The sequence below is a fragment of the Polypterus senegalus genome, chromosome 12 (genome assembly GCF_016835505.1).
Source record: "Polypterus senegalus isolate Bchr_013 chromosome 12, ASM1683550v1, whole genome shotgun sequence".
NCBI lineage: Eukaryota > Metazoa > Chordata > Cladistia > Polypteriformes > Polypteridae > Polypterus > Polypterus senegalus.
The window spans coordinates 123,304,432-123,317,900 of NC_053165.1; the positions used below are offsets into that span (position 1 = coordinate 123,304,432).

General features: G+C 39.0%; 1 protein-coding gene across 1 annotated transcript in view; it reads right to left on the bottom strand.

Moving 5' to 3' along the window:
• LOC120540515 (guanosine-3',5'-bis(diphosphate) 3'-pyrophosphohydrolase MESH1-like) overlaps nt 1–13,469 on the bottom strand; it is a 73,479-nt gene that overhangs the window by 19,698 nt on the left and 40,312 nt on the right. Inside the window, exon 3 of the mRNA XM_039771357.1 lies at nt 3,981–4,221. Within this exon, the coding sequence (XP_039627291.1) occupies nt 3,981–4,221 (241 nt within the window). The remainder of the gene's footprint in view (nt 1–3,980; nt 4,222–13,469) is intronic.

Below are 13,469 nucleotides of genomic sequence, written 5' to 3' on the forward strand. Positions count from 1 at the left end.
TATGTGTGGAGACAACCAGGCACTGCTCATCACTTGTCCAATACAATCCCCACAGTGAAGCATGGCGGTGGTAGCATCATGCTGTGGGGGTGTTTTTCAGCTGCAGGGACAGGACGACTGGTTGCAATCGAGAGAAAGATGAATGCGGCCAAGTACAGGAATATCCTGGACAAAAACCTTCTCCAGAGTGCTAAGGACCTCAAACTGGGCCGAAGGTTTACCTTCCAACAAGACAATGACCCTAAGCACACAGCTAAAATAACGAAGGAGTGGCTTCACAACAACTCTGTGACCGTTCTTGAATGGCCCAGCCAGAGCCCTGATTTAAACCCAATTGAGCATCTCTGGAGAGACCTAAAAATGGCTGTCCACCAACGTTTACCATCCAACCTGACAGAACTGGAGAGGATCTGCAAGGAGGAATGGCAGAGGATCCCCAAATCCAGGTGGGAAAACCTTGTTGCATCTTTCCCAAGAAGACTCATGGCTGTATTACCTCAAAAGGGTGCTTCTACTAAATACTGAGCAAAAGGTCTGAATACTTAGAGCCATGTGATATTTCAGTTTTTCTTTTTTAATAAATCTGCAACAATTTAAAAAATTCTTTTTTTTTGTCTGTCAATATGGGGGTGCTGTGTGTACATTAATGAGGAAAAAAATTAATTTAAATGATTTTAGCAAATGGCTGCAATATAATAATAAAGAGTGAAAAAAGGGGGCCTGAATACTTTCCGTACCCACTGTATATATGTGTAGATCTATATCTATATATCTATATGTATGTGTGTATGTATATGTATATATATATATGTTGAGGTGTGTGTGTGTATATATATATATATATATATATATATATATGTATGTATATCTATATATATATATATATATATATATGTATATTTATATGTATGTATATGTGTGTGTGTGTGTGTGTGTATGTGTGTATATATATATATATATATATATATATACATATATATATATATACATATATATACATACATACATACATACATACATACAGTGGTGTGAAAAACTATTTGCACTCTTCCTGATTTCTTATTCTTTTGCATGTTTGTCACACACAATGTTTCTGATCATCAAACACATTTAACCATTAGTCAAATATAACACAAGTAAACACAAAATGCAGTTTTTAAATGATGATTTTTATTATTTAGGGAGAAAAAATCCAAACCTACATGGCCCTGTGTGAAAAAGTAATTGCCCCTTGTTAAAAATAACCTAACTGCGGTGTATCACACCTGAGTTCAATTTCCGTAGCCAACCCCAAGCCTGATTACTGCCACACCTGTTTCAATCAAGAAATCACTTAAATAGGAGCTGCCTGACACAGAGAAGTAGACCAAAAGCACCTCAAAAGCTAGACATCATGCCAAGATCCAAAGAAATTCAGGAACAAATGAGAACAGAAGTAATTGAGATCTATCAGTCTGGTAAAGGTTATAAAGCCATTTCTAAAGCTTTGGGACTCCAGCGAACCACAGTGAGAGCCATTATCCACAAATGGCAAAAACATGGAACAGTGGTGAACCTTAGGGAGTGGCCGGCCGACCAAAATTACCCCAAGAGCGCAGAGACGACTCATCCGAGAGGTCACAAAAGACCCCAGGACAACGTCTAAAGAACTGCAGGCCTCACTTGCCTCAATTAAGCTCAGTGTTCACGACTCCACCATAAGAAAGAGACTGGGCAAAAACGGCCTGCATGGCAGATTTCCAAGGCATAAACCACTGTTAAGCAAAAGAACATTAGGGCTCGTCTCAATTTTGCTAAGAAACATCTCAATGATTGCCAAGACTTTTGGGAAAATACCTTGTGGACTGATGAGACAAAAGTTGAACTTTTTGGAAGGCAAATGTCCCGTTACATCTGGCGTAAAAGGAACTCACAGCATTTCAGAAAAAGAACATCTGCTCAGTTACTGGGATTTTCCCGCACAACCATTTCTAGGGTTTACAAAGAATGGCGTGAAAAGGGAAAAACATCCAGTATGCGGCAGTCCTGTGGGCGAAAATGCCTTGTTGATGCTAGAGATCAGAGGAGAATGGGCCGACTGATTCAAGCTGATAGAAGAGCAACTTTGACTGAAATAACCACTCGTTACAACCGAGGTATGCAGCAAAGCATTTGTGAAGCCACAACACGCACAACCTTGAGGCGGATGGGCTACAACAGCAGAAGACCCCACCGGGTACCATTCATCTCCACTACAAATAGGAAAAAGAGGCTACAATTTGCACGAGCTCACCAAAATTGGACAGTTGAAGACTGGAAAAATGTTGCCTAGTCTGATGAGTCTCGATTTCTGTTGAGACATTCAAATGGTAGAGTCAGAATTTGGCGTAAACAGAATGAGAACATGGATCCATCATGCCTTGTTACCACTGTGCAGGCTGGTGGTGGTGGTGTAATGGTGTGGGGGATGTTTTCTTGGCACACTTTAGGCCCCTTAGTGCCAACTGGGCATCATTTAAATGCCACGGGCTACCTGAGCATTGTTTTTGACCATGTCCATCCCTTCATGAGCACCATGTACCCATCCTCTGATGGCTACTTCCAGCAGGATAATGCACCATGTCACAAAGCTCGATTCATTTCAAATTGGTTTCTTGAACATGACAATGAGTTCACTAAAATGGCCCCCACAGTCACCAGATCTCAACCCAATAGAGCATCTTTGGGATGTGGTGGAACGGGAGCTTCGTGCCCTGGATGTGCATCCCACAAATCTCCATCAAGTGCAAGATGCTATCCTATCAATATGGGCCAACATTTCTAAAGAATGCTTTCAGCACTTTGTTGAATCAATGCCATGTAGAATTAAGGCAGTTCTGAAGGCGAAAGGGGGTCAAACACCGTATTAGTATGGTGTTCCTAATAATCCTTTAGATGAGTGTATATTGCTTTTGATCTAAACCCTTCAAAACTTTGTAATAGTATAAGATTACAAATCAAAGCATCACATTCAAATCTGATTGAAGCAACCATTTTTACATAATGTGCTACATGGTAAAATTGTATTTATACCCAAAAAAGCTACTAATTACCTGTTACTCTAAAATTATGATTTGCAATGACCATCAACAAAAGCCAAATGGCTAGGAAGAATAAGAATTGATCTATTGCAGGAATTTTACTTATGTGAAATTGTAAGTAGCATGTCCAAGAGTAAAGAGCTTCACTGAACCCCTAGAAGGAAAAAAAAAAACCAAAAGAAATATTGTATATAGAAAAGCACTCAGTTACTTTCATGGCACCTCTGATACTCCTCCACTAAGTCAGTGGCGGAATGGTCTGCATGATCAAAATTCCTGAGTCGTGTACTCTTGGTAGGGACACCCTGGGAGGCAAGGTCAGAGTTGAGGTCCTGACTGAGACTGAATCAGCCATCACAAACAAACCATCCCACCAACCCCCCAGTCCCACCAAGGGTCCATCCAAAGTTCTGCAAGTTTGTGTCGTTTCTCATCATCCTGCATACCGCTTGCCACTTGGAGTCTCGACAGGAAGCAAAGTGGTGTGATTGAGGATTGTGCACCCTCTCTACCACAAATATCAACAACTCCTTTGTTAACGCTCTTCCTTCCATGTGTCTGAGAAGGAGGAGGATAAATGGATGGAGAGCCATGACTTCTGATACATTCGATTTACCCTCAGCAATAAAGCACACAGAAGTTCAATGTTTTAGTAAATTTCACAAACAAAGCAGGGTAACACAGCTAGTGTAAATATATATACTGTATATACAGATTTTTGAGATCAGTCAGAGAATGGTTGTCCGCTGCCAGTTCTACTGAAAGTGCGCACACTTCCTGTGTAATGCGTCTATCACTCTCTGGTTGACGTGGGGAACATTTTAAATCAGCTGCTGACCTGGCCATGTGCTCACTTGAATCAGAAAAAAAAATTTATTCAAAGTTAAAACAAAATTAAATATGGAATTACATTTATCTTACCTACAGGAGTGCTTCGGTTGAGATCTCTTAAATTATATAGCTTGTCTGCCAATTTCACAAGTTTGGCTTGGTGACTACACAGTGGTGCTTTCAAGATTTGCTGTTGCTTCCTCTCCTGTTTTGGCAGCATCTTGTCATCTGTTACTTCTTGAACAATCCTTGCCACTGTTGCTCCAAACTTTCCATCTAACTCATCAAAGCTGGTCTCTGTGTCTTCCACTGTATCATGAAGTAGTGCTGCCTAAAAACGCAACACACATCAAAAAGATTTGTTTATAGCTAAAGATAACATTTATGTCTACAATTTGTATTAATACAACAGTAACACTTTAGAACAGGGCTACCTAGTCCATGGCTATTAATTACTATTATGTAACAAGACTTTAACAAATGTTTTGTTTGCTCTTATTAAGACATAACGCACCAGTAACAAAAATTGAGAACAGGGCCTAACTACAGTGCATCAATTATTAAATTACTATTAAGCACAAGAGTTCAACATAGGAATTTTTGGTCACACAGCAGTAAGTGTCCTACAGTCTGACAAGCTTGATTCCCCATCAGAAGATCTGTGCATAAGCACTGGTGAAAATGCACTAAATGTACTATAGTAAAGCAGAAATATACTAGTCCTGTTACACTTGACTCTTATGAAAGCAGTGCCCTAAATATGTATAGCTTTTTATTTTCACTTTACTCAGTGCTTACAAAATATCACAAAGGTCATAATGGAAAGCATCTAAGAAGTGGTTTTAACCAGTGTGCAAAATACCCGATATTAATTGGAATGTCAATTACCACAGCAGTTCAATTCTTGACTATTTCCCACTGAATGGCAACTTCCTTTAGGGAGTGTGCCATAATTCTGTCGGTCCCTGTACTCTCCTGCTGCCTGCTGGGAACTGAAGTCCTCGACATAGCACTGCCACAGGTCAATCCCAATAATAGGCTTGTTTACATTCCAATGTTTATCAAATCCCTGGGAATACCAGATTTTTTTTAACCTTGGTTTTAATTACACTGGTAGCTATCAGAGCTAACTCCCAACCTCTCTCTCAAATTTGATGCACATACATACATATATATATGGAAGAGAAGGTTTGTGATACGGTTTGCATATTTGCAGCTGGAGATCCACAAAGGGAGAAAAAATGAATCACGTATCATAAAGTAGTTTTTATTCCTGAGCTTTCAACCCCTGCCAGGGGTCTTCATCAGAGGATAATGCTTAGACTTCAAGAATCAAAGGCAATATATAGCAAAAATTATGTTGTTGGGGGACGGGGAGTGGCTAAGTCAGTGTGATCAGGAAAGGGGGGAGGGGGTTTATTGGGTGTAAAGTTTTGTTTATTACGAACATGTTCTTCTTAAGTTTGCATATGCTGGATTTATGTCCAAGTGTCTGTTGATGGCGTTCTCATTTGATATCTAAGATTAAGCCAGCTCTCTGGCACTTTTAGCAATGGCTTTAAATTTTACTTGTACATTGTCCCAGTTACATGTATGTCGTGTTGATTTAGTGTGCGTATAGATCAATGATCGTGAGTCCTTTCTTCTGACGGCGTTGCGATGTTCCTGTATACGTGTTGCGATTCTTTTTGATGTTTGTCCTATGTATACCACTGAGCAATAACTGCATGGAATGCTATAAACTGTGTTTCGTGTTTCTGCTGTCGATTTGTTTTTAGCATTGAAGAGGACTATGCGCAGATTGTTCGTGGGTTTGTGTGCTATTCTGACGCCTGACCTGGCCAGGATTCGTGCTGCACCTTCAGACACCTTGTGGTGATAAGGGAGTGAGTGCCAGGTGGGGTGGGCATTCTGATTCAAGTCGATTGTTTGCCGAGTTTTTTGGCGTCTTCTGTGTAAGCTTCGATTAATGAATGTTTTTGAGTATCCATCGTCTTTCATTAATTTTTGTCTCTTTCGTTTTACAATGGGTGTGGACTCTTCTGAATAGACTTTTAACACAGCTCCGTTTATGAGATACAGGGTGGATGCTGTCTGTGTAGTATTCTTTAAGGTAAACACTTGTGGTCTGGGTGGTGTCATTATTTATTTCAATGCTGATGTCCAGGAAGCTGATGTGTCGGTTCATTTCTTTTTCCATGGTGAATTGGATTGCAAGGAATATTGTGTTGATGTGTTTGTAGAATTCATTCAGCTGATCATTTTTTAGTATGCGAATGTGTCGTCTATGCAGCGTATATATATACAAATACATAAACATATATATATACATATATATACACATACACACATATATATATACATACCTATACATATACACACACATATACATATATATATACATATACATATATATATATATATATATATATATATACACACACACACAGTATATACACATATATATACACAGTATATACATATATATACATACATATACATACATATATACATATATATACATAAATATATACATATAAATACATATAAATACATATATACATATACAGTGGTGTGAAAAACTATTTGCCCCCTTCCTGATTTCTTATTCTTTTGCATGTTTGTCACACAAAATGTTTCTGATCATCAAACACATTTAACCATTAGTCAAATATAACACAAGTGAACACAAAATGCAGTTTTTAAATGATGGTTTTTATTATTTAGGGAGAAAAAAATCCAAACCTACATGGCCCTGTGTGAAAAATCAATTGCCCCCTGAACCTAATAACTGGTTGGGCCACCCTTAGCAGCAATAACTGCAATCAAGCGTTTGCGATAACTTGCAATGAGTCTTTTACAGCTCTCTGGAGGAATTTTGGCCCACTCATCTTTGCAGAATTGTTGTAACTTTATTGGAGGGTTTTCTAGCATGAACCGCCTTTTTAAGGTCATGCCATAGCATCTCAATTGGATTCAGGTCTGGACTTTGACTAGGCCACTCCAAAGTCTTCATTTTGTTTTTCATCAGCCATTCAGAGGTGGATTTGCTGGTGTGTTTGGGTCATTGTCCTGTTGCAGCACCCAATATCGCTTCAGCTTGAGTTGACGAGCAGATGGCCGGACATTCTCCTTCAGGATTTTTGGTAGACAGTGGAATTCATGGTTCCATCTATCACAGCAAGCCTTCCAGGTCCTGAAGCAGCAAAACAAACCCAGACCATCACACTACCACCACCATATTTTACTGTTGGTATGATGTTCTTTTTCTGAAATGCTGTGTTCCTTTTATGCCAGATATAACGGGACATTTGCCTTCCAAAAAGTTCAACTTTTGTCTCATCAGTCCACAAGGTATTTTCCCAAAAGTCTTGGCAATCATTGAGATGTTTCTTAGCAAAATTGAGACGAGCCCTAATGTTCTTTTGCTTAACAGTGGTTTGCGTCTTGGAAATCTGCCATGCAGACCGTTTTTGCCCAGTCTCTTTCTTATGGTGAAGTTGAGAACACTGACCTTAATTGAGGCAAGTGAGGCCTGCAGTTCTTTAGACGTTGTCCTGGAGTCTTTTGTGAACTCTCGGATGAGTCGTCTCTGCGCTCTTGGGGTAATTTTGGTCGGCCGGCCACTCCTGGGAAGGTTCACCACTGTTCCATATTTTGCCATTTGTGGATAATGGCTCTCACTGTGGTTCGCTGGAGTCCCAAAGCTTTAGAAATGGATTTATAACCTTTACCAGACTGATAGATCTCAATTACTTCTGTTCTCATTTGTTCCTGAATTTCTTTGGATCTTGGCATGATGTCTAGTTTTTGAGGCGCTTTTGGTCTACTTCTCTGTGTCAGCCAGCTCCTATTTAAGTGATTTCTTGATTGAAACAGGTGTGGCAGTAATCAGGCCTGGGGGTGGATACGGAAATTGAACTCAGGTGTGATACACCACAGTTAGGTTATTTTTTTAACAAGGGGCAATTACTTTTCACACAGGGCCATGTAGGTTTGGATTTTTTTCTCCTAAATAATAAAACCTTCATTTAAAAACTGCATTTTGTGCTTACTTGTGTTATATTTGACTAATAGTTAAATGTGTTTGATGATCAGAAACATTTGGTGTGACAAACATGCAAAAGAATAAGAAATCAGGAAGGGGACAAATAGTTTTTCACACCACTGTATATATGTGTATATATATATATATATATATGTGTGTATATCTATGTGTATATATATATGTATGTGTGTATATATATATATATATATATGTGTATTTGTGTATATGTATGTATATATGTGTATATCTAAGTATATGTGTTTATGTATTTGTATATATATTTACGCTGCATAGACAACACATTCGCATACTAAAAAATGATCATATATACATATACACACACATTATATATATATATATACACTCTTTGGGGTGCGAGCAACTGCTGTTGGGGGTGGCAGAATCCATCAAGGAAGAAAAATGAAAAACATTATTTGTACAAAATATTAATTTATTTATCCATTCCTAAATAATTAAATGGGCAGGCTATTTTGTATCAGTGCAATATGCTGTTTGTTAAAACGTATGACTATCGTATCTGTTCAAGTTCTATTTAAATTTTAAATAGAAGGAATTTTTATGTAGTCGACAGAAATATCTTTTGTAGGAATGTAAGTTAAATGTAGGCATCATTGCATAAATTTCTCTTCATCATACAAATGTAAAGAGTAAATTTGCCTTACATTCCAACCAAAGATATTTGTGTCGACTAAATCAGGGGTGTCAAACTCAATTGCACAGGGGGCCAAAATCCAATACACACTTTAGGTCGCGGGCCAAACAGGATAAACATTTATTGAACACACTAAAACTAAACTTTTAAAACTTAACTTTTTTGAACATAAATATGAATAAAACCAGACAGGAATATTATTCCAGAATAAATCAACTCAAACCTTAAATAACTTATAATATTTTGCTCTCCATAAAAATATATCCTGTCTAAATTATACAAGTTAGAAATAAAGTAAAAGTTAAAAGAACATTCAAATTTCTTTACTCTTATGTAATTTTATATAAAAAATAAACTTAAATTTTAAATATCCCAAAAGATTTTGCTCTCCATAAAATATATCCTGTCAAAATTATACAAATTCAAATATGAACATGGTGCATAACAAAACCTGGAAATATAAATAAAATTTGTTCTTTTCAGCAATAACAAATCAAACCATTCAGTTGTCTTTGCTCATATGTCATTTTATCAGAGCTGGACGTGTGCCATTAAACTGCAGCTCAATCACCTCCATCTGAATCTGCACAGGTGCAGTTTTCACATTGACTGCAAATGGGTTGCGAAACAACTCAAAATTCTTTTTTTGTTCTTCAAAGTCACCAAAGTGCCGTGCGAACTCAGTGCACAGTGAGCTCAGTTTATCAGCAAAGTGCGTATTTGGGAACACTGTTGTGCCGACTTGGTTCAACATTACTTGGCAACAGGGAAAGTGGGGCAAGTTGCACTGGTGCATTTGTGTCTCCCATAAAAGCAGCTTCACTTGAAATCCCTTTGTGATTTTGCACGGGTAAAAACATCTGCTGAAGTGTCAGATTCTTCTTTAACTCTTCTGCTTTCTGTATCTTCTGCATTGCATTCAGGTCTTTCAGGTTATCCTGATGTTTTGTCTCATAGTGCCGTCTTAGATTAAATTCTGTAATTACAGCCACATTAGCTCCACAAATGAGACACACGGGTTTACGGCAATGTCAGTAAACATATACTCAGCCTCCCATCAGTTTTAAAGGCTCTATTTTCAGAATCAACTTTTCTCTTCGGCATCATGTGGGCTGACTTCGCAATAACTTGCAGCATCATAAGCTAGACTTGATTAACGTCGTAAGTGTTCGGCAAGGCAGCTGAAGCACTGCATTATTAGATCTGTAGTTTATTGTGGTACCAGCGCTTCATATCCCAAGGCCATTAATAACAATAATATATAAAATGATCTCGCGGGCCGGATATAATTACACGCCAGGCTGTATGTGGCCCGCGGGCCTTGAGTTTGACACATATGGACTAAATAGAACTTGAAAAGATATATTTTTTTGAATGTGATTGCGCAATTCAGATCGAGTTGACGCGCACTACATCGAGCCCGCGTGCTATTGTGGTTTTGCCTGCGTTCCTCAATAAGTCACCCTCCCCATGCTCTTACTTTTTTACCGTTCATCTAATGAATACACTGAGAATGGCTTTACCAAAATAATCATTGATGGCGAATAAAGTATCCATTATTCATAAAGCTTCAATTGGTGATCTGTCTTTCTGCGTTAACGCATATTTTTCATCGTCTCAAACCAGGGGATGCGAGGGTAAAATGAATGGGAAGCGTACATACTCAGTGCACCCCTCGGGGAATCGAACCTCGGCCGTCGGCGCTAGAGGCGAAGCCTCTATCAATGCGCCAAGGCGTGTGGTTTGTCTATTTGAGCGTATGTAGATCGGGGTAAATATATATATATATATACTAATAAAAGGCAAAGCCCTCACTCACTCACTCACTCACTACTAATTCTCCAACTTCCCGTGTGGGTGGAAGGCTGAAATTTGGCAGGTTCATTCCTTACAGCTTCCTTACAAAAGTTGGGCAGGTTTTAAATCGAAATTCTACGCGTAATGGTCATAACTGGAAGCAGTTTTCTCCATTTACTGTAATGGAGATGAGCTTCAACGCCGTGGGGCGGAGTTTCGTGTGACATCATCACGCCTCCACGTAATCACGCAGTACATAGAAAACCAGGAAGACCTCAAAAGCGCTGAAGAAAACATGCATTATATAATTGAGAAGGCAGCGAAACAATAAGAAGCGGCGAGTGACATATACAACCATATTCATGAGTTCTGCTACTTCGGAAACAAAGCACGATGTAAACCTACACTTTAAATTAAGTTCATAGACAGGCTGCCGCTGGCGTTTGTAATTTAGTGCCTGCCCATATAAGGCCGTCCGTCAGCGGCAATCAATAGCAAACTCCACTAAATATTCACGGGTGAAGGACTGTGCTTATGGAGGGAAGATGAGATGGTCAGGGTGGTGTTTGACACAAACTCAGCGAAACTGCGAGAGAAAGTTTTAAGTGCCAGGACTAAGGTAACATTAAATACAGCCATGGACATAGCGAGATGGCACCAGCACAGCTGGGAACCTTCGATGCATGTACACGAGTGGCTCCGCGTGAACTGGCGCGGTGCACAGATAAAAGCAACAGTTCCAAAGAGCTGAACAAAACCGAATTACACAATTGAAAAGGCAGCAAAAATATGAGGCGTCTGATACATACAAGCATATTCATAAATCCAGCTACTGCGGAAACAAAGCACCGTTGGAAAAAGTCAATGTCCGCTAAAGGAAGACAGTGTAAAAAACCCGTGCATGCAGTGTGTCAGGTCTCAGATAAAGAAGAAGAGAGCTGTTTATTGATGCAGTAAGAAGTCGATGAATGAAACCTGTCATCTTTACAGCGATTGACAAACCGCGGAATGTAACTTGAACACAACACATCCTACAAATCTGAACCTGATTGAAAGAAATAATGATAATCAAATCCTTGATGACAGCAACACTCAGTAACACTCACAAAACAAATACTGTATATTGACAGTCATGTTACGTTATTTTTAAAATGTTCCCTTTTCTTTTCTAGCTTTTTAACACACTACTTCTCCTGCGATCGCGGGTATATATATATGTATATATATATCCCGATCTACATACTCGAATAATGGATACTTTATTAGCCATCAATGATTGTTTTGGTAAAGCCATACTCAGTGTATTCATTAGATGAGCGGTAAAAAGTAAGAGCGAGGGAGGATGACTTATTGAGGCATGCAGGCTGTAGTGCGTCAACTCTATCTGAATTGCGATCACATTTGAAAAAATATATCTTTTCAAGTTCTATTTAGTCCATATGTGTCAAACTCAAGGGCAGCGGGCCACATCCGGCCAGCGTGTAATTATATCCGATCATTTTATATACTGTATTATTGTTATTAATGGCCGGGTATATGAAGCGCTGGTAACACAATAAACTACAGATCCCATAATGCAGCGCTTCAGCTGCCTTGCGAACACTTACGCGTTAATCAAGTCTAGCTTATGATGCTGCAAGTTATTGCGAAGCTAGCTCACGATGCTGAAGAGAAAAGTTGATTCTGAAAATAGAGCCTTTAAAACCGATGGGAGGCTGAGTATATGTTTACTGAACCCGTGTGTCTCATTTGTGGAGCTAATGTGGCTGTAATTACAGAATTTAATCTAAGGCGGCACTATGAGACAAAACATCAGGGTAACCTGAATGCAATGCAGAAGATACAGAAAGCAGAAGAATTAAATAAGAATCTGACACTTCAGCGGACGTTTTACCGTGCACAATCACAAAGTGATTTCAAGTGAAGCTGCTTTTATGGGAGACACAAATGCACCAGTGCAATTTGCCCCACTTTCCCTGTTGCCAAGTAATGTTAAACCAAGTCGTCACTACGGTGTTCCCAAATCGCACTTTGCTGATAAACTGGCGCACTGAGTTTGCGGCGCTTTGGTGACTTTGAAGAACAAAAAGTCCGTCTACATGCGGCTCGAACCTTGTGCATGTTTGGTAGCACATATCTGTGTGAGAAGCTCTTCTCAGTGATAAAGACTAACAAAACAGCACACAGGAGTCGCCTCACTGATGAGCACCTGCAATCCATCCTGAGAATCTCCACAACACAGAACCTCACACCAAACAGAAACGAACTTGTTGCCAAAAAGATGCCAGGCGTCCAGCTCTAAAATGACATATGAGCAAAGACAACTGAATGATTTGATTTGTTATTGCTGAAAGGAACACATTTTATTTATATTTCCAGGTTTTGTTATGCAGCATGTTCATATTTGAATTTGTATAATTTTGACAGGATATATTTTTATGGTGGGTTTCCTCCGAGCGCTCGGTTTCCTCCCACACTCCAAAGACATGCAGGTTAGGTGGATTGGCGATTCTAAATTGGCCCTAGTGTGTGCTTGGTGTGTGGGTGTGTTTGTGTGTGTCCTGCGGTGGGTTGGCACCCTGCCCAGGATTGGTTCCTGCCTTGTGCCCTGTGTTGGCTGGGATTGGCTCCAGCAGACCCCGTGACCCTGTATTCGGATTCAGCGGGTTAGAAAATGGATGGATGGATGGATATTTTATGGAGAGCAAAATCTTTTGGGATATTTAAAATCTAAGTTTATTTTTATATAAAATTACATAAGAGTAAAGAAATTTGAATGTTTGTTCTTTTAATGTTTACTTTATTTCTAACTTGTATAATTTAGACAGGATATATTTTTATGGAGAGCAAAATATTATAAGTTGTTTAAGGTTTGAGTTGATTTATTCAGGAATAATATTCCTGTCTGTTTTACCATTCCTACCAAAGATATTTCTGTCGACTAAATAAAAATTCCTTCTATTTAAAATTTAAATAGAACTTGAACAAATCACGATAGTTCATAATATCCATGCAGACTTGCGTAAAGCGGGAGTTATCCGTTTTAACAAGCAGCGTATTG